Source organism: Haliotis asinina, chromosome 16 (assembly GCF_037392515.1).
Source record: "Haliotis asinina isolate JCU_RB_2024 chromosome 16, JCU_Hal_asi_v2, whole genome shotgun sequence".
Lineage (NCBI taxonomy): Eukaryota > Metazoa > Mollusca > Gastropoda > Lepetellida > Haliotidae > Haliotis > Haliotis asinina.
The window spans coordinates 17,744,084-17,765,977 of record NC_090295.1 but is presented as its reverse complement, the minus strand read 5'-3'; the positions used below and the strand labels follow the sequence as shown (position 1 = coordinate 17,765,977).

Here is a 21,894-nt window from a genome sequence, read left to right as displayed (position 1 = left end):
GTTCGTCATGGTATCTATTACTCGGTTATTTACAAGCTGTCATCATCTAACTAGAACAGTGGTGACCGTGCCGTTAAACCGCAAAGGGACAGGCTTTGATTGGTCATTTAACCAGCCTGGTAATTGCAGTGCAAACAGTCCGGTGATGGATGACCCTTCAATGGTGGCAAGCAGTCGCATGACCAACAAATATATCACATCGCCTCGCTGTGTCTGATTGTGTATACTATATTGCAATCAATTCAGATAGTGTGGATTATCTTTATTAGCATATGCAATTATCGGTGTTTTATTCTTTGGTATAGTCATATCGTGACAGTAAATTTTGAACCACGTGACCTGATGTTTGATAACAGAGTGGTGCTCTTCTTCGACGTCTGGCACATTTCCAAGTTCAAAATTCATACAAATTTAATTATTCAACCCTAACCACAGGGGGAAAGCCCCGTCCATGCTTAACCGGAAGTTGTCCGTCCTACCATTTCCTTGATAGGCAGTCGGTCTCGGAAGAAAGCGAGTTGCAGACTTTGCAAGATTTTGATATTTCCAAAAAGTAACTGTTTATGAAATCTACTTGTCTTATAAGTTGAATGGTCATGGATTATGACCCCTGTATCATTGGTCATGACACGGTGTATTTTAATTACATTTGAATCATTTCTTGGAACGTCTCTCGGCGCGATCCAGGAGCGCCGTGAAATCGACCACTTACGGCGTCTTTACATGACTGATTGAAAACATTTCAAGCTTTGTTGATTTTTACGAGTAGCTAAATAGTTAAATAGCTATCTATTACGACTGTCAACAGCTGTGACAGTTAGGCATGGTCGTACACTAGGTCCCGTCTTGTAAAGTCATGACATGGTAAACTACGGCATGCTCACGAACAATGGTTCACAATCTCGACAGAAACAGACAGTGCACTGCCTTTTAATTCGCAAAGGAGCCCCGGTGAGAAGTGAGATACAGTGCCTGAAGAAACCGCGGCATTAGCATTGCAGGAAGGATTTTGAAGAAGGGGAAACAATGTGGTTCAGGGAATATGAGTAAGGCTATTCATCACATCACATTTCACGTCACTCTTATCAGCATTGGGGCGATGGGTGTTGTCTAATCGTTGAAACGTCCGCTCATTTCGCCGAAGACCCGGGTTCGATTCCCCACATGGATGCAATTTGTGGAGCCAATTTCTGATGTCTATAGCCATAGTATTACGGAAATATTCCTCTCAGCTGAGGAAAAGCATAGTCATTCATTCTTATCAATATGTCTTTAAATGGACGAGTATTGTTGCATTCATGGGAAAGTGCCCGCTTGCGTCACAATTAAGAATCTATTATCAGGCGTGCGTGAAACTGATTTTCTTTCTGCGCAGTCACGGTTAAGTAATCTAATTTTGAAAAAAACACGGTAACACATAAAAGTGACGTTAAACCGAACCGAAGCGCACTTGCTTGTTCGCCCATTCTCAAGTCTAATCATCTTTGAAATCCAAGCTGTAGTTTCTACAGTTTCAGTGACACACAACATTAGCCGTCTCTATCTTAAATTACAGGATACTTGCAGATTGATTTTCTCAGACGCAATTCTAAATTTTCTTTCAAATTAAACAAATTTTAGAAATATAATTGAAAGTTGATTTTCAAATGTCAACAGAGACGACGCCAGGGTAAGGCTGAAGTCGAAATCAATAAAATTGGATCTAATTTACGACTAAGTCATGTATCTGTAATTTGATTTAAACTTCCATTGTAACGACTGAGGCAGTGGGAAAGAAATGTCGACTGTCTCAAGATATGGCTTTGGGGAGGAATTGCGATTTAACTAGTGGTTGGAACATAGTGATAATATCGTTCTCTGAATGTGATCGATGAATTCCCAGTACCACATCCTCCTGTTACTAAAGTAAAGATTTCTTATAATATCCTGTAATCTAGACTCATACTCAGAGGTTGAATTCACGACCCAAGCCGAGCTGATCTACCATCGACCCAAACCGGACCCAAGTCGCATTCTTCTCCTTCTCCTTCTCCTTCTCCTCCTTCTCCTTCTTCTGTTCTTCTTCTTCTCCTCCACCTCCTCTTCCTCTTCTTCTTCTACTTCTTCTTCTTCTTCAAACCGCGCTGCCCAAGCTAGTACGACAACCCTCTTTGCCCGACCCATGCTGTCCGTCTAGCCCGTAAATATCTTGTACAATTTCAAGCCGAAATCTGCCTTTTTATTCTTCAACGAAGAACATAGATTTAATTGGCTAGTTTTGTGTGCTTTATCTTCTTCTTCATTACTGATATTAAAAATGTTGTCATGCAATATTATATACTCCGATCAGCATATCTTGGGGCGACTGGGTAGCTTAGTGGTTAAAGCGTTCTTCGTCACACCGAAGCCCCGGGTTCGAAACCCCGCTTGGGTACAAAGTATAAAGCTTATTTCTGGTGAAACTGCCGGAACATTGCTAAAAGTGGCATGAAACCTTACCTACTCGTCCACTCACTTATAGCTGCATGTGGGCGATGTCCTCGCTACAGTGATGTTCGACAGGTTATACTACAGAGATGCGCTAAAGTATGGTCCGATTTTAACACTGCTGATGACATCACTAAAACTAGTTTCATTTTATCTTGCGCTGTATTAGCCACATTATGTGCCAAAACATGAAGACCTATTTTAGACAAGCAGGTGGAAACATTGTACAATCCCTAGTTACATATTTAATGTTTTTAATATGTTCTCTATATGTATACAAGCATACGTATACATATATGAGTGTGGATATATATGCATATGTATGTATGTTGTGCCCTTAAATGTACAATGATTTTAAGTGCACAAAAATCATTAATATTCACGAGTGGGCGGAGCTTATGTGATTACCTCACATTCACGGCACTATATCTCCAGGCGAACTAGTGGAGGGAGTGAAGGAACACGCTTCCTCGTCTGTCGTCGCCTCAGACAATATGACAGCTACAGTACGTATGTATATGTAAACATGAGCATGGGTGCCGTGTATTCAATATAATGTGCTTTATCAAAGTTTTGGAACGCAGCTTCTCGAGCGAGAACAACCACATTTCTGTGGAGTTAAGACCATTGTGCATTTAAGGGCACAATAGGCGTATATGGGGGCGGTGGGATAGCCTAGTGGTTAAAGCGCTCGCTCGTCACGCCGAAACCCGGGTTCGATTCCCCACATGGGTACAATGCGTGAGGCCCATTTTCTGGAGTCTCCCGCCGTGATATCACTGGAATATTGCTAAAAGCGGCGTAAAACCAAACTCACTCACTCACTCACATCCGTATATGTGTTGTTGCGTGCATATGTCTGTGTGTGTGTCTGTCTGACTGACTGTCTGTGTTTTAACGTTGTGCATGGTCTTAACAGAGTCTCTGATAACGCCAAATGAAGTGGCTCATATTTGTTCTGTATATCATGTACTATTGTATGTCAATGGGGTAGGACTCTAATAAATATTCTTCCTGTCTGTCTACAACGCTGCTCGGGTCGAACTGTCGACCTTCCTATTCTCAAGTAGGCGTTCTCTCTACCTGACCACTGCCATCCTTTGTCATTGGGAACAATGAGATGAGTAATGACAAACCAATACTACATGGCCTTAGTTATTAAGGTTCTGCTGTGACAGGGGTGTGTAAATCATTTCATTTTGAAACAGAAGCTAATTTTGGTGAGACATTCCACAATCCAAAAGACATTGCTCCTCAAATTGGAAAATTGATGTGCACATTAAGCCAAGGATTTATTAATGAAGAATTATGTCATTAAAAACCCATTCTTGGCCGAACAACAAAAAAATATTGTGGCACTTACATAGCTCTAGCCTCGTACTGCGCACTAAACGAGGCGTTCAGATTCGATTCTAAATATATTACTGAATTAGGTTGGGCAGAAGGTCGTTGTGTTGTTAATAGAACATCGACCACCTACCATTAGGCAATTATAAAAAAACACTGTTTGAAAATAAATTACCTTAAAAAGAGTTTTCCTGTGTGACAGCAAACGTGATGGACTAAAAGAATGTGAAGAATACCGTATTTCCTCCAGTTATTTTGGCCATTCTGTGCACCGTAGGAGTGCTTTGTGTAGCAAGTGTCAAAGTGTATCAAGTGATCTGGATGAGTTACATAATATCTGTTGCTCATGATATCGACCATTGGATGTGAGTGCGTCTAGTTTTACGCTACTTTTATCACAATTTCAGCATTATCATGTACACCAGAAATGGGCATCATACATGTGGGAATCGAACCCAGATCTTCGGCGTGACGAGCAAACGGTTAAGCCAGTGAGTTACCCCACTGCCCAGTCACTATAGACTAATGGAAACTGTATTATAACATGCAACCGTCCAGTAGACGTGGTGAGCAACAAATAAAATGATTTTGAAATAAGACCCAGGGCAGATTGAACTGATCGTTTTACTTTACATGTTTTTGTTCAATGCCTGAAAGTTTCCTCAGCACGTTTGAAATGTTCATCTAGGTGCTACTTCCGTCCAAGACAATAGACGGGTCTTGAGTGATCAGTAGTTGTCCATCTGTAGTGTTGGCCTGTTGACTTGAAGGTTAACACATAGGGACTGTGGCTGTGTTGTCATGGAGCCATGTGGTGACCTCTTTCTTTCTCCTTGTCTATCCTCTGGGAACTGGAAACAGGGGACCTGAGTCCCATAAAACCGGAGGAAAAAAGAGATCCCAAGCAAGCAACGCTCGTCATTACGATGACTTTCTGCCCAAAGACGCATGTCGGAAAACGGTGTTAAGGGATCGGGTGATATGTCATAGAACTGAATCCACGTTACGTTGGTCTATGCTTATTGTGTCAGCATCTGTTCAGGCTCCATATTGTGTCAGCATCTGTCCAGACCCCTTATTGCGTCAGCATCTGTCCAAGCTCCTTATTGTGTCAGCAACTGTCCTCATTGTGTCAGCATCTGCCTTGACTCCATTATTTACGGACCGTCCCGATATTGCTGTGTCCACTACGAAACCTTGGCTCTTTCAGATGTGGATCGTTTATTCACATGCTGAAGACCTTCATTCTCTTTTATCTATCGTTTTATAAACCTACACTAACCCTGTATCCTGGGTCCGTCGATTACATGCATATCGGTTTCATGATGGTATTACCTTCCCATAAAATAAAGACAAAAGGAAGAGAGGAAGAGTAAAGTTGGTAACTCATTGTACCTGGAAAACAAAGCCACCGTATTCCTGGACGTGAACTTAAGATATTCTTTGAAAAAGATTTTCGAGGCATTCCATTGCGAGTCAGCCAGTTTCTCAGTTCTATTTGCTTGTAAATTATATCAGTGTCAGTGGAATAGGCTGCAGCGTTGACGATGTTTGCCAAGTCAGCTTTGAGACTGGTTTGCAGCTGGTATTCCGAGGATAAGTAGCGTAGCCAATCAGATTCGCGAATGGAAATCAAATGCAGGTAATTTGTCATTGCGAGGGTACATCCTAGTTTGTGAAGGTTTACAGAAATGCGAGTTCATCGGCTTCCTATATCGGCTTCCTGGCCTTTTAGCGACCGCGAACAGAAACATCAATCCTATGGGAGAGCACTTCGATCGCTGTCATCCTTGTTCTGTTGTGACGCCAAGGTCGTACAATGCGATTTGTCCTATTGTCAAATTCCACCAAATAATTATCCTTGCTTGTCAGCATGGCCAGTACTATGGCCATTGATACTTTCATCTGTAAAGAGGGACTACGTGTTAGTGGTCTTCAGGATCAGTGCAAGTCCTGACATTCAATCTCAAAGATGACACGTTGTCTGTGTTATCTGCCAAGGAAATGCCTGCTATCTTGATAAGCACCATGACAAACGAGGTAGCAAACGATCAGGTGGGTTTTGAATAGTACATGATCCTGAACTTCCAAAGGGCGCAAGCATTAAACCTCATACCAATATAAAGTCATTTATAAATTTTATCTCCCTACAACGCAGTCACGCACACAGACACACATAGGCCTGTAAAAATCCCCCAAACCGGGTACTCAAAGGCGACATTGTGGTTGGATCGGAAACCTTGCCTGTCGTGTTCCCAAAAGGTATCAGCCTGTTCTAATTTCTTGGTAACGGTACTTGTAAAATTAAAAATTCCTGGAATGTGCGCGTATTACCATTTTGTACACCCTGAAGGTAGTCCCAACATGTATATCAGAAGATGTTCCCTTATTGATACCGGTTTTGTCTGCTTATTCATGCCACAGAAGACACGAACTTACCATTCTGTGCTAAAGCTTCCTACAATCACTATGTGATATTCGCCTTGTCGTCTCTGATACTGGATTCCGTATCCATTTGCACCAACAACACAACGATCTTATGAAAGTAACACTTTAATAATGATATGGATAGCAACATCGACGATGTATTAACAGGTGAAAGCTACTTAAGCCAAATCCAAGAGAAAATAAAGAAACCCACAGTCACAAAAATGAGCCTTGTCATAGCACCAGTAGTTGAAGTAGCAAGAACAAGATGACGTCATCCAAGAGATGAAGCAGAAGACACCAATGTACCATATTTGCTCATGAGAAAGAATCTGGACTATATCATTCGCAAAATCCTTTAAAAAACGTTGAGAGTCCACTCAGATTCACATTGACTGTCAATACAATGTCCCCAGTGCTGTGATAATGTACATTGTAATCACACTATTGTGCAAGTTTACACAACGTTCATGTTTTCGTTTGAGCTGCATTCGTATGATCTGGGTATGTTACAGCAGAATGTTCTTCAGTATATGATTGTGTCTTGACCTCAACCAATGACATACCTTCCTCCGTTCAGAACCAAGAACTGACGGGCACCATATGGCCTAAAGTTTCTTGAGTTCGAGTTCCCGGTTCTCTGATCATTGCCCCACCCATAGGATCTTTTGGAACTCTCCTCCGGGCCGTAGTGCTCAACGAAGTACTGCCACCCATCCGCAAGACGATCCATCACGTTCTGCACTGCCTCTTCTTCAACATCATCCCGGTCCTCTGGCTCGTAGATGACGCTTTTCTTCCCCCTTAGCAACGCCATCAGGTTGCTAGGATACGCCCACCGATCGTTACTAGGCCTCGGTTCCTCCACCCAGCTTCGCTTGGCACCACGTAATATTGCCATCAGGTTGCTAGGATACCGCCATCTCTGGTTGTCGTATCTGGTGGGCATGTACGAGCTGTAGTAATAGCTGGGCCTCTTCTCTGACTCTGCCCATCTTTTGGAACGAGTGGGCCTGGTTTTTGTGGCGCCATTATTATGATGGAAGTCCCATCCATTTACAAATTTGTCAATGACCTCTCGGAGTCTTGATTCATCTGTTACTTTGTCGTATGACGAAGTCCCAGCGGAATGTTCCGTTCGCTGAACTGAAGCTGCATCTTGATTGGATTTTTCACCATTTTCAGTCTGCAACGAAACAGGTATAAGAAATGTAGGTGCATAACAACTTCATGCAAAGTCGTATACAAAACAAAATGCTCTTGAGCGGACTCTGTTATCCGAAATGCCCACGACCATGACCTTCTGCTAGGAAGGCTTCCGTGAATTTGTTTTAGGCCTGCACCACCTCCGCTATGGCCAGGCAAGGTTATTACCTTAAACTACATATCTTAAGGTCAAGGGCACCGTCTCACACAGCTCTCGTAAGCCTAAGATCTCTTAACTTTTCTCATAGCATTCGTACCCCTTATATTGTAACACAGGAGGTGCGAATTCTACAACAGATGTTACGAGATCTTAGGCTTACGACAGTTTTGTGAAACAGGGCCCTGAGGATGCCATTTGCAAATAAATTCATACCATTTCGGTCCTTATTGGAAATGTTAAGATCATGTGAAGAAATATAATGGTGCTTGGTACTGGACTAGATGATTTGATCATTAATGAAATAACTGCTCTAAATACAAGACACTCACATATCTGAGAATATTGCTCACTGAATATCATCGTACATCGCTTGGGACATGATTTGTATCCGCGTCCAAATGTTCATTGGCCATGAAAGGACGCACTTAATACGTCACGTAAACTAAACGTTGACTAAGACATTTTAGATTAAGCAATTTGATGTGTCTCACCTAACCTAAATACAACAGGGTTATAATACATGTACATTTAATATGAATTTTGCGTCATGAAATTAACTATGTAAATATGAAAACAGACAAAATGTGAATAAAGACAAACTAAATTGAAATCATGTCATTTCACACAAAGGTCAGTATCACATCACAAATTGATCACTAATATGATTACTTCGCGTATCCTGGATCCAGTGTGTATAATTTCGCCAGCAGCATTCCGCTGCGTGTGCATTTTTCATTATCTACAGTATTCCTTTCCGTCCTTTAAGACGACAGGACCGTATTAACAATTTTTTACCACGTCACGGTGCCATAATTTACGTCCGAAAATGTCAACAACATGAAAATGCTGCTAATGGAATGCCAAATGGCGCTCTTTTTATGCTTCAGTTTTACACTCGGGTTCCAATTTCCACTGACTTTATTAATCTAGGCACGAAAAGAAAACACCTTATAATCCCTGGCGTTGATTCCGCAGGGATTTCGATATGCATTTTTAAAATTACTTTGGTAACGGTACTATGTAATCTTTTAACATTTATTATGTCCCCTTTCGTCTTCTCCGCACTTTGGAGAAAGAAAGTGTATCAGTATCGTTTTCAAGCGACGCTTTCGCTTATGTAATGGGTGTTTTTCTCTGATGTGAATAGCTAGATGTCAGCCGTCTCCGTTGTGTTATGGAGACATACAGATATTTGTTGCTATACAGCTTGGAGCGCAGACTTTTACTAGGGCTGTGTTCAGTTGTTCAAAACAACCTTAGCTACGATGAGCCTTAAACATTAAGGTTAGAGTTACGATCACCTTAAGGAAAAGATACGGCCGTTGCACAAAACAACTTTAGGAAAACCTTAACTCAGACTTCAACCTTTGCCGTAACCTTAACTAAGGCTGAACTCTTCAGCGCTGGTGTAATGGAAGCGTCCCTAGTTGCCACGTGAAACAGCGGCCATATTCCATTCCCAGCCTTAGATACGCAAATGTAAAGGTGCGTTGGACCAACCATACTTGTCATCCTTAACTTAAGCTTAAACTTAGTTGTTTCGTGCAGCGGGGGTGCCAACCTTAGTAAATCCGTGGCGTTATCCAGGTGTCATCTGGATCAGAGTCAATTAATTTAGTTTTACACAAAGTGCGCAAGATAGAAAACACGCACGCACGTACAGACATTCATGTTATAATTGCTTTTCGGTTTTGTTTGTTTGCTTTGCGCAGCGCTCAGCAATAATCAAACTATTTATATGGCGGCAGACCGAACGGTCGAGTCTGGACCAGACAACCCAATGATGAACGGCATGCGCCTCGATCTGCGCAATCGGGATACAATGACTTGTGTGAAACAAGCCGCCTTTTGCTTCTCCATTTCAGTGCAATGATTTTAAATCATTTTATTGCGACATGTAAAGTCTGTCAATCTTAGAGTTTTTCATTGTGGGATAACACATTTTCTTCAACAAATAATGGTCAGTTACACGCAGTGTTGATGCATCAGCTTTCCAGGCAAAAAAAACACACTTTAAATTATCTTTAGAATCATGGCTTTAACAAGAATAAGTAATGGCCAGTGACAGATTAAAACGTAATGAAACATAACACCGATGTTTCTTATATTGCGCGATGGGCGCAATAAACATTCCGGTGGTATTCCAACTACTGCCTTCAAAATGTTTTTATTTATATATGTTAAGTTATGACTATGTGGATTTGTAAAACTGTACATTTTTAGGTATTTTTACTATTTTACTTGTAGACGTTAATCATGTAATCTTGCATCAAAATCATGTTTTGTGGGATGGAGAAACCGTTTTGAGATGCCTTGATGAAACTCGGGGTATCCTGATTGTCTTTTACAAATTTTATCCATATATATTTGTAATGGCCAGAAACATAATCTGTTAATAACACGATATATGTACGATAAATGCCTGCGTTGATTAACTTGGAATCAGTTTAGACCAATAGTTTCTGATGTCAACAAGGGACGGTAGCCTAGTGGTTAAAGCGTTCGCTTGTTCGAACCGGGTTCGATTCCACACTTGGATATTATGTGTGAAGTCCATTTCTGGTGTCCTCCGCCGTGATACTGCTGGGATATTGCTAAAGGTAGGTACTGAATACTCAATTTTGAAACCCGTGAAGATCTGGGTTCGAACTGGTCCCTAGTAACCCATGCTTGTGGTAAGAGTCGACTTAAGGTATCGGGAGGTCAGGCTCGCTGGCTTTGTTGACACATATATCATTGTATCCCAGTTGCGAAGTCGATGCTCGTGGTACCGATCACATTATTGTCTGGTCAGGACTCAATTGATTTCACACCGCCTTCATACAGCTGGAATTGTGATGAGTGCGGTGTTGAACAATGACCAAACCAAACCTTAACTTTGATGATTCCTTTGATGGCCTGTCAGGGCTCAAAGTAAAACGATTGCTGTCTCATGGTGCGGATTATATACTCGCCATATAATAAAACGACAGGACTCTTTCCCTCTCCGTGACTAATAACAATTAACATAATCTCATTGGCTCTTCGAACTCCCACAAAGAAGTGTGATACCCTTCCCAGCATAACAATCAAATAGTAAATGTAAACGTTACATAGTTGACAGATTGCGCAAACTACCTCCCGAACCCTAATGCAATTGTGTAATTTGTTCCGGGAGCTCTTGACTGTTGAAGAGCACATGTGGCATTAAATTAATTAAGTTGCTTCCGTCAAGCAAATGAAACTGTTATTATTCATTTAATTGTTATGAAGAAATGACGCTGCATTATTAAATTAATTATCATCACATGCGACGATAGGAGAAATGCATAGTGTTGCTAGGATACACAAGGTGATCGATCAGGTCCCCTAGAACTGATCATGTAACTGAGGGAAGAAAGGGTCTTCAAAAAGGATTCCACGAGTGTACACACTATTACTCCACAAGTGACAGGTCATTTTCCCTATGAATGAGGCCTCTCATAAATTATGTTTGCACTTATCGGCGTCCAATATAGTTCTTGTATTAAGGCAATAAACTGAAACCCAAATCCATCGTAATCAGGCACTAAGTGGCGATGGTTAGATTGGACGTTGTCCCGAGCTTAGCAGAGCAAGCATACTGAAGACATGTCATCGGAAATGAAGTCCATCATTTTGATTAATTTGGTCACCCTGAGAGCAACCAGCACTTCTGCCGGTGACTATCGACAGACGTTCCCCATGAGATCTGGAATAGGGACCATGTTATTGTATTGACACAAGCTGAGCTAGTTTGAAAGTAAATATGCGTGAATACTTAGTCAATAGAATGATTGCTTTTCGAGACATTGCGTTCTCCTGCATATTATTTGCCAATTATATCAGTTGGAGGGCTCAATTAAGTCCGACCGATACAATTAAGATTATCGATTTGTACACATTGTATTGCAATGACGTCGAACAGAACCAATCCCTAAGCTAAACGATATTTGTTAATGCCCTATACGCCTTTAAGCAATAGCAGAATGTACTAAGCGATAATTATCAGGGTAACCTCAGTTAATAGGCTTGATTGCAGGTGACAAAACCTCAATCGAATTATCCAAGGTTCAGAGTTGATGATGAGTGAGTGAGTAGGTTAGACGCCTCTTTTAACTCTGACCCGGATTCATCAAGTCGCATTAGTATAATCTCAACGAAAAGCCTCAGGTGCCACACAGTTCGAAGTTGACCATTTTGAACACTTTTGAAGTTCACCATAAGAACACCGCCAACGTATTTTTCCAGCGGTACTGGGTTCAAGATGCACATAGTTTAATGTCAAGACACTTCCATTGTAACATATGGAACGGTTTGGTAGCCCAGTTAGTAAAGCGTTCGCTCGTCACGTCAGGTCTCGGTTCACAACATGGGAACAATCTTTGAAGCCCATTTCATGAGTCCCCCGCTGTGATATTACTGGAATACTGCTCAAAGCGACGTAAAGCCCAACTCACTGTCACTCATTAAAAATGGAAGAGGACGATTGAAGTTCATTTTTAAACTATATTGTAAAATGTTTAAATCTATACTGTTCACTTAAATACTTTCACGGATAAAGTTGCATTGGTAACTCGAGCGACATGAGAGTCAGCACGTTGTAAAGTGATGCTTAAAAGAACTGCCAGATGCAATTCTTGAAGGACTTTCTACCTATCTCCATGGTGAGTGTGTTGGTATCAACGTCTTTGTAAACAGTGTTCCTGTCATATGACGTCATTTCAGATTGATATTGCCAGTTTACGGCAAACTTAAAAAATTGCCAAGGATCCTTTTGAACCACTGAGCAAATCGCAACGCAATTTAAGGCTGAGCCTCTCGGGATCCCAGAACATGCAGGTGTACATAAGGAAATTTGAAAGTATTGTTGTGTAAGTGTGGGTGTGCGAAACGCGCCTCAATGAGTCATAGCAGAAAGCTTGCTATGGAAATTAATGGGCATGAGCATCAAAGACTAGAGATCTGGGAAATTAATGTGCATAAAAGTGACCGCAAACCATCCAGAAGACTAGCATAACGATATCAAATCAGACACATATTGGACAACGCAGACTCTACTATATTTCCTGAAATATAGCTAACAACCATTCTATGGCAGCGATGATCACGGTGGTCTATTGAAGGAAACTTGAATGTCCTGTTTTGTAAGTGTGGTTGAACGAAATATGGCAATTCTTTGGCTCGCTAGACTGGAAAGTGATTGCTGCAGAAAGTTTGTTCTGGAAACTAGTGGACGCGATCAGGGAAACTATTATGGATAATTACGCAAGCCTTCCACAAGACGAACATACAGTGCTCTAGTGTATTCCCTTACATATGGTTAACAAACATTATATGGCTCAGCACCTCTTGATCCTTAAACAAGTAGTATATGAAGTTGAAAGTCCTGTTCTGCACGTGTGGATGGACGAAATATGGCAGCTGTTTGGCTCACTGGAGCTGGAGATGTGTTGTATTTTTTTTACAAAATCATGGACTTATCCGTACAAATACATTCATTACTCATCCACTCAACCACTGAAATGATTCTCACCAACGGCGGGGTTTACGTTGCTTTATTTACAATATACTGGAAACATTAAATGTTAAGCTAAGTCAAGACCTTGCAGAAGAACATTCTCAGTCATGAAAACAAAATTTCCAATCCGAATTCTAAATATGTTGCTCATTTCTTAAATTTGAAGGTGGTAAATACCTACAGAGTTTTATTCATGTAAATGACACTTGTCCACTATTTTACACTTGTTCACTTGACGGGTATCTATTTTTGGTCCTTGTGTTATAAGAGAGTTCATTCCTAAGCTACGTCAATGCCCGGAAGTATTCTGAGGTGGAACTTGTTCCAACTGTTCAATACTTGTCTCTTTAATGCTGTGGTAGCTGGAGGGTTGATAAGATCGTTGACGTCTCCAAACACCGCTTTTCATGGCCCTAACGTCATTATTTACATATGGCCGTAATGGCGTTTGCCTGACTGCTGCAGAAAAGACAAAATCACCTATTTGTTGTGGTCACACATCAAAAGGAACTGAATGAGAACCTATGAAGCACCATTGTTAAATAACAACTGTCGATACAGGGACAGTCAGTCAGATTGATTTCGCCGCTTTTAGTAATATTTCAGTAATACCCCAGCGGGAACAACAAATGAACTACCCTTCTGAAGAGTCGAACTCGGGTGTTCGATGTGGCGAGCGAACGCTTTAACCTATAGCTACCCTACCAGAGAAACAAGCCAGTAATGGCTAATACGTGATAAGCAACATCTATCTGGGATAATTTCTCATTGTATTAAAACATTGTTCTGTACTTAGGGAAAACGCTTTCAACTTAAAAGGTGGGTTTTTTTAGAAACACGTTTTACTGTCTCATATTCTCCAAACAATAGACAATTACACTATTGTTCACAATTTATCCCCTTTCCACTAAGCACATAACCGACGGTACGCGGTGTGGGTAGCCTAGTGGTTAAAGCGTTTGCTCGTCACGCCGAAGATCCGGGTTCCATTCCCCACCTGGGTACAATGTGTGAGGCCCATTTTCTTTTGTGAACCGCCGTGATATTGCTGAAATATTGCTAAAAGCGGCGTAAAACTAAACTCACTCACTCACAAACCGACGCCAACCTTCCAAAGACTGACGTGTTGGATTAGGAATTAGGTTTACGTAGAGTCAATTGTATTAACTGAACCCAAGACTATAAAATGAGCCATCAAATGACGTAATATCTATCCGCTGAAGCTGACAGAAATGGATCTGTTTCACCAACTATGTGCTCTGGGACTTAGAAGACAACGCAACCTCCTTTAGGTGGAATAAACGTTCAGCTCACAACCAATCCTCTTAGTAGCAATATACTTGTAATTATCATCAGCAATCTTCGTTTGCTGTTGGCTGAAGCCTTGAGGGTATGTGACTGTCACCTCGAGACCACTCTTGTAACACCTCATTAGGTATAGCCACATGTAATAGCGTGTCAATGGTGTTAACGCAGATGGTCAGATTACGTTAATGCTGCCCGTAAGGTGACCACGCGCCATCATGTAGCACTTAGTTTACACTGGTTTTACAACAGGCCGTAAAGAACGATTTAGATCAACGCGCCACCGACTTATGTTGAACTTATTTTCATTAACCACTTGCAAATTACTGAAACACAACGCCAGATAACGACTCTGAATTATCCAGAGAAGGAAAAAAGCGGTAAAAGTGTTACGAATGGTTCGCTGAAAAATCAGTGACGACAAAAATGTATGTGAGGTTTCAACACGTATGGAAACTATCAATTCTTTGAAGTTTCAGTGTAATATTATGTTCGAGAAGTTTGCGAAAAAACATACTTTAAAGTGCAGTTATAACCACTGGTTTGTCGATGGATCAGGTGCCTTTTCAAGTAAGATATGACTTATCTGAAGTATGCTTCGCGAACATTTTTATTCCTACAATTTTTCCTTTGATGTTAGGAACTCTTCGATTAACCTTCGTACAGGTTCGTGTTGACCATCCCAAAATTGATGGTTACACTATGTGATCGATTGTTGTCAACAGCACCATAAACATATCAACAGCCACACATTTAAAATCCAGAATTCAGAAACCTCAAGCCAGAAATACTGATATCCGGACACTGAATCGTTAAACAAACATTATAATGGTCTTGGACGCTGTGACGGTTCATTTGTCGTTACGTGGAGACAATGCTTTGTAATTCCTGTAACTATGTCTCTTTGAATTGTTCCAAGATGATCAAAGTAGCACTGTTAACCCTCGAGGTTGCTTAACATATGATTCACATGCATTGTAAGATAAACACGTCTCTCGTGGCAAGCATGTTGCCAAAACACGTCGCTAATCCCTGCATCTTTGATGCAGTTTGATCGAAGTCATCACTGTAACATGAAGGGACGATGACTTGCTTCAGGAAACCATTACTGTGAGATTTCAGAGACCACAATATTTTTTTATGTTATTGTTGATCTTCCGCAAAGAGGTTTGATTGATGTACGTGGAAAGATATTAGCATTACAACAGAGCTAAATGCCTCCGAAGGACATAGTGTTTATCTCACTTAAACTTTTATTGAACTGTGTCGTTTTACGGCCAGTAGCGTTCTAGTGAAGGAAGTAGACTCAGCTGGGGGCTTTACAGTTTTACATATTACTGATTTCTTTTGCTCATTTTAAAGCAAAATTTACAAATACGTCACATTCGTGGTAAAGTAAAGTGAAGACATGGTTTTAAAATAATTATTGACCGATGTAACGATAACGTTTGGTAAAGCATTTGTACTCCGTGGTGAATGAGGGGTGGTGGGCAGAGGTTAAGGCGTTCGCTCGTCACGCTGTAAAACCGGGTTTGATTCCCTACATCGGCTCAATGTGTGAAGCTCATTTCTTGTGTCCCCCACTGTGATATTGCTGGAATATTGCTAAAAGAGGCTAAAACTCACTCACTCTGGCATATGCATGTTGAGACACCATTGTGACGGTATAAACATACATGCGTATGTTGTGACGCTGTGCTCCGATGCAAACATTGTCATACACGAGTACGTTGTGACGCTGTGCTCCGATGCAAACATCGCTACATTTACACGCGTTGAGTAACTGTGGTCAGTTTTAAAGATTATTCTGTAAGTACATGTTCAGACACCGGGCTCGGATTCAAACATTGTCACACATGTACATACTGAGAAACCATTGCTCCAGAGCAAACGCTCTTATGTATGCACAAGTTGAGACACTGTGCTCCGTTTCAAGAAGGTCTGTCCCTGTACATATTGAGAAACTGTGTTACAGCGCAAACATTATTATACATTTTTTATATACATCATCATGTTGAGATACTTTGTTTTACAGAAATGCCATTATGCTCCAGTGAAACACCTTGACAAAGTACCAGCGTGCTTCAGAGAAAACAGTGTTCTACATATTAAGCCACAGCGCGTGAACCTTGTTCTATAACGAGCGCGACCGTGCGTCAGCGAACTGATAACAGTCCAGCCCTTGGCGTCGAACACCCAAATACACTGCCCAGTGGTCAGTTTTAATGGCACCTCCCACATGTTTCCACTAATACAGTCACTAATGCTTTCTGATAACGATCACAATTGTCGCCAGTCTGAGTACCAACCGTATTTCTATGTGACGTATAATCCTATTTTCCCCATTGCACAAGTATGGCTCGAAGCAAATCATACTTACTCAACGGAAACTGACGCTCTTTGCGTTGTGTCGTGACATTTACCCAATAATTGATCATGGGCTTGTTGAAGTAAATACCACTGTGAGTCTGGTAATTCAGTTGTCATAATTGGCCATGTGTAGTGCCACCATGTACACTTCCCGGCGGAGTCATGTGGAGGACATTCGCTAACGCCATGACAAGTTCTTGTGGGGCAGATATGTTGGAAATTACGAAATGTTACGTCGCATTGACCAATGGCCATTAGGGGACGATGAGGACCCTCGTGGTTAAAGCGTTCGATCGTCACACCAAAGAAATGGGTTCGAATCCCCACATGAGTACAATGTGCGAAGCCCATTTGTGGTGTCCCCCGCCGTGATATTGCTGGAATATTGCTAAAAGTGGCGTTAAAATCACACTCACAGCCAGTCGCTGTGCAGAAATACTAATGCATGTATTGATATACCCCTCGCTCTTCAGAAATACTGACAGAGCATATATGGATGACATGCCTCCCTGCACAGAAATACTGGTGTATATATGACAGAGCATATATGGATGGCATGCCTCCCTGCACAGAAATACTGGTGTATATATGACAGAGCATATATGGATGACATGCCTCCCTGCACAGAAATACTGGTGTATATATTAAGGATATCCCTCGCTGTACAGAAATGCTGATGTATATATTGAGGATATCCCTCGCTGTGAAAAAATACTGGTGTATATATTGAGGATATCCCTCGCTGTGAAAAAATACTGGTGTATATATTGAGGATATCCCTCGCTGTAAAGCGTACTAATGCATATATTGATGATGTCCCTCCCTGTACATAAATTCTATTAGTTACACGGCGTTTTGAAAAGGTGTACGTGACTGTAAGATCCTTGTAAATTCCGTATTTCCTTCGGCACAGCGGAATTTACAAAGGTCTTACAGTCGGCCCAGCCGAAGGAAATACTTAGGGGTGGCTTAGTTTATAATAAACATGATCGAATTTGAGGTACATATTTCTTGCATATTGTCATTGACACAAACAAATAACAAATTATGGCAACAATTTTACTGCTATTATCATACTTATGACTATATACGCTGACTCAGCCCTTTTGGTCAAGGTCAGGGTCATTCGTACAATCCGTGTAGTGTGTCACGTGACAGATTTGACGGGGTGTACAGCAAATCCGCCTACATGGTTTCGTATGCTTTGGCTATTCACCAATCAGAATTCGACAAATATATCTTAAGGGTTATGACAGTGTATATTGTATTGAGGATATTTCTCGCTGTAGAGAAATACTGAGAATATATTACAGATATCCCTTGCTGTACAGATATAATAAGCATATATTGCAGATATCCTTCGTTGTACAGATATACTGAACATATATTACAGATATCCCTCGCTGTACAGAAGCACGTTTGCACTATTTAATTTTGGAACCAGTGAAATAGCTTGTATTCACCTGTTGTACTGGAATGGCACAGACGCAAAGTTTCACTACTTGTTCTTGATTATTAATTGCTGAGTGTTCACATTATACAACTGCACCCTGACCGCGTCTGTGCAATGAATATGATTTGAAATTAAGTTACGTGCACGTATAGCCAATATTCACGTGTTGTTAATACCGAAACCGGGATACCAAGCCAAATTTTTAAATGAACTTGAATGACTAATTTGTGACCCGTACTAATTTTCACCGCGATGCGAGGAAAGAACAAGCACCTAAAGGGAGCCGCTCTAGATCTAGATATCTTCCAGAATACTGTGGCTGCCTCGGTGTCAGGAGTATAAGTGCGATTTCGATAGTGACAGTGAAGTTGAGTCTGACGGATACCAGTTTTGAGAAAATATGGCAGTTGCACCAATCATTTGTCATAAATGTCTCTAAAAGAGCCATTACATTTGACAAATCATCAGAAGACTATTTTACCCTTTCACCTATCACCCATCTGCACATCAGTGAACCGATTGGGCACTTCAAAGACAGTTAACGGCTTCGCAATAAACCCATTGTTGAAAGGAGACATTAAATGTTTAGCAATAACATCAATATTACATTCGACCCAGAATGACACGCCCAAACAAGAAGATCACAATAATATTATGAAAATAGAAGAGGAATGGAATTTGTCATTGTATTGCCCGCCAAATGCTAGAGGACAAACAAAATGCCCCTGCACCCCCTCCCCACAAATATTAAATTAATCAGTGAAATAGTGAACAAGGAGTGAGCAATTCTCAGGCAATATCAAGGCGGGGACACCATAAATAGGCATGACACATTGTTACCTTGTCAATAAGATATAGCAAAGGTTAAGGCGAACACACGAGTGAGTGAGTTTAGTTTTACGTCGCTATTAGCAATTTTCAGGCAATATCAAGGCGGGGGACACAAGAAATAGGCTTCACACATTGTGCCCTTGTCACGCTTATACATGTCATGAACACTCACATTATATCCACAGTGTTTTGATCTCTACGCCAAATGAAATTTAGCTGGACTCCGGTCGTTCTTCAGCAATGAGGTCTTACGTTTCCTTGGCAACCGGAACATCAATCAACTAAGTAAGTGATGAAGACATGTGTATGCGCATTTTGGCCAACGTTGCAGGATGACGCTGGTGCAGTACTGATATATATGAACATAGTGTGGTGTGTGGAGTGAGTGAGTGCGGTTTTATGCCGCTTGTAGCAGTATTCCAGCAATTTTAAGACTTTACACTTTGTACCCATATGAAGAACCGAACCCAGGTATTCGGCGTGACAAGCGAACGCGTTAACCACTTGGCTACCTAATTCCTCCCGACAGCAGTTGAAAGGATGCCTATTTTCTCAGCTTGACGTCGGAGAGTTTGAAAAGCCACAGTCTAGCTCTACCACATATACGCCCTTAGAATGACCATCAAAATCGACTGCTCTCCATGAGTGAATGATATGAGGTAATGTGACAGCGTCTCGTGCCCTGCAGGAAGATTGGATACATTTTCCCCAGGGAGTTGAGAATGAAATCGCCTGCACACTGATTCACCGACCTGGGACTAAGTAATGCAATCTAATTGGAACTCGGCGCTATATAAATAGACTGTTGTTACAAGATCTGCAAGCCTAAAAGACTGTGAACCCATTGGTATTGTTCCATATACATGTATTTATTCAATATTATCTATTAGGGATTCAAGTTGTTCTGTTTATGATTACTTTTATCAGTGAGTGAGATTAGTTTTACGCCGTACTCAGCGTGAGCTTCGATCTGTGCAACTGGGAACTGATGATATGTGTCAACCAAGTCAGCGAGCCTAACCACCCCACCACTTTAGTCGCCTCGTACGCCAAACATGGGTTGCTGAAGATCCATTCTAACCCTGATCTATTTTATCACTAGCAGCAGCAGCAGCAACAACAGCAGCAGCAGCAGCAGCAGCAGCAGTAGTAGTAGTAGTAGTAGTTCTCTAAAGATACCGTAAGTTTCCGGAGGAATTTCCAGGTGTTACCCGAAAAAGAAATGACTTCCAAATCTGACAAACAGAAGATACATCAGAAGTGGCATCCTCTAGGAACCATAATGCTTTCAAGGTTTTATCATGCATTTACTATGGACTCTGTGAAAGTTGTTTCCTTCACGATAAAGACAGTGGTAGGAGGTTATAATTAGGGTAGGAATGTTAAATTTCATTTGAGATTTTATTTTTCACTTGGCAACTAAATAGTACCGTCCCTGGCGATTGCAACGAGCACAGGGACGTTAGAAGTTGATTTGTGGACCCCAGTGACTAAGTGTCGATGAACGCATCATTAAATTCACACAGTGACAATTCTGTTCCACGCAAATGATTCCTAACGGCAGCGTGGGTTGTATACTCCTTGGGGAGTTGAGAATGAAACAATGACGCACACCGATCAATTCTGTGTTAAGCCAAATAAAACTGGACAATTAAAATTATCTTATTTTCAGCGAGACCAATGAGTTGTGACTAAATGGGTGAGTGAGTGAGTTTACTTTTCTGCCGCTTTTAGCATTATTCCAGCAGTATCCCGACCGGTGGACGCCAGAAATGGGCTGTGATTTGATGGTTAATATACGAGTTTGGAGTTGTCGGTCTCTTATATAGGTGAACTATTTCTATGACAACGTCAGGATCCTGCTATTGACAAACAAAACGTCAGAAGAGAAAAGCTAAATTGTAATTCATATGATTATATTTGATTTTCAAACAACAATATCAAATGATATCCGACTGAGCGCCTAACCGAACGCAGGCTGCAACTTGCGACATGTCTAAATACCCCTATGCTGTGCACTGATGAGGAGAAGCTTGGCAGCAGGCAATTTAAACGCCAATGATAAACGTTTACGATTACCGATCCCGCTAAGCGGAAGCGACAAAATTGCTTGATGCCAACACAGACGCATGCTATCCTCTGATTTGAGTTGACCCTGGTGCTGGAGGTGATCACGATACAGACAGACAGCCATTTCTTTCCCCAATCACAACACGCACCAAAATTGAGGTCACTGGGTTGTGCTTTCACTCGACCGAGAAATTAGGTTATTTCTATACGAATATACCTTGAAGTCTAAGGTTAATAGAGATGCCATTTGCATGGTTGTTGAAAAGACGTATTAAATCATTTTGTAGTTAAAGCTCATTGAGGGCGTTGAGGTACCCTTGTGATTAAAGCATTCGCTCGTCACGCCGACTATCCAGCTATCCAGACTATCCGTTGATACAAAATTACCCAAACTTGTCAGTGATCTCGATATTGTTTAGATAATGTCCGACGTTGTAGTGTGTATTTATCAAAGCCATCCGATATTTGACAATATGCAAAAGAACGCATATCTATGCGAAATGGACAAAAGGCATCGTGCCGGGGGGAACATCATTGCCATCACGTCCTGTAACTCAGTCTCACACTGATAATATATGATTGAGTCCATATATACATATTAGAACTGTTGGCTGTAGTATAATACGATAACAAGGAATCCCCAGTGCGATCAGTTTACATTGCTGTGCAATAGCAAATGTGCCGTAGATCTCATCACTTGTGCATCCCTGAGGGAAGGGAACGCGTAGGGCGCGATGTTCG

The 21,894-nt window shown here is 41.3% G+C and overlaps 1 protein-coding gene across 1 annotated transcript in view; it reads right to left on the bottom strand.

Annotated features, from left to right (window-relative positions):
- Positions 1–6,353: 6,353 nt before the first annotated feature.
- LOC137268879 (uncharacterized) overlaps positions 6,354–21,894 on the bottom strand; it is a 58,872-nt gene continuing 43,331 nt past the window's right edge. Inside the window, exon 2 of the mRNA XM_067803468.1 lies at positions 6,354–7,426. Within this exon, the coding sequence (XP_067659569.1) occupies positions 6,791–7,426 (636 nt within the window). The 3' untranslated portion in view covers positions 6,354–6,790. The remainder of the gene's footprint in view (positions 7,427–21,894) is intronic.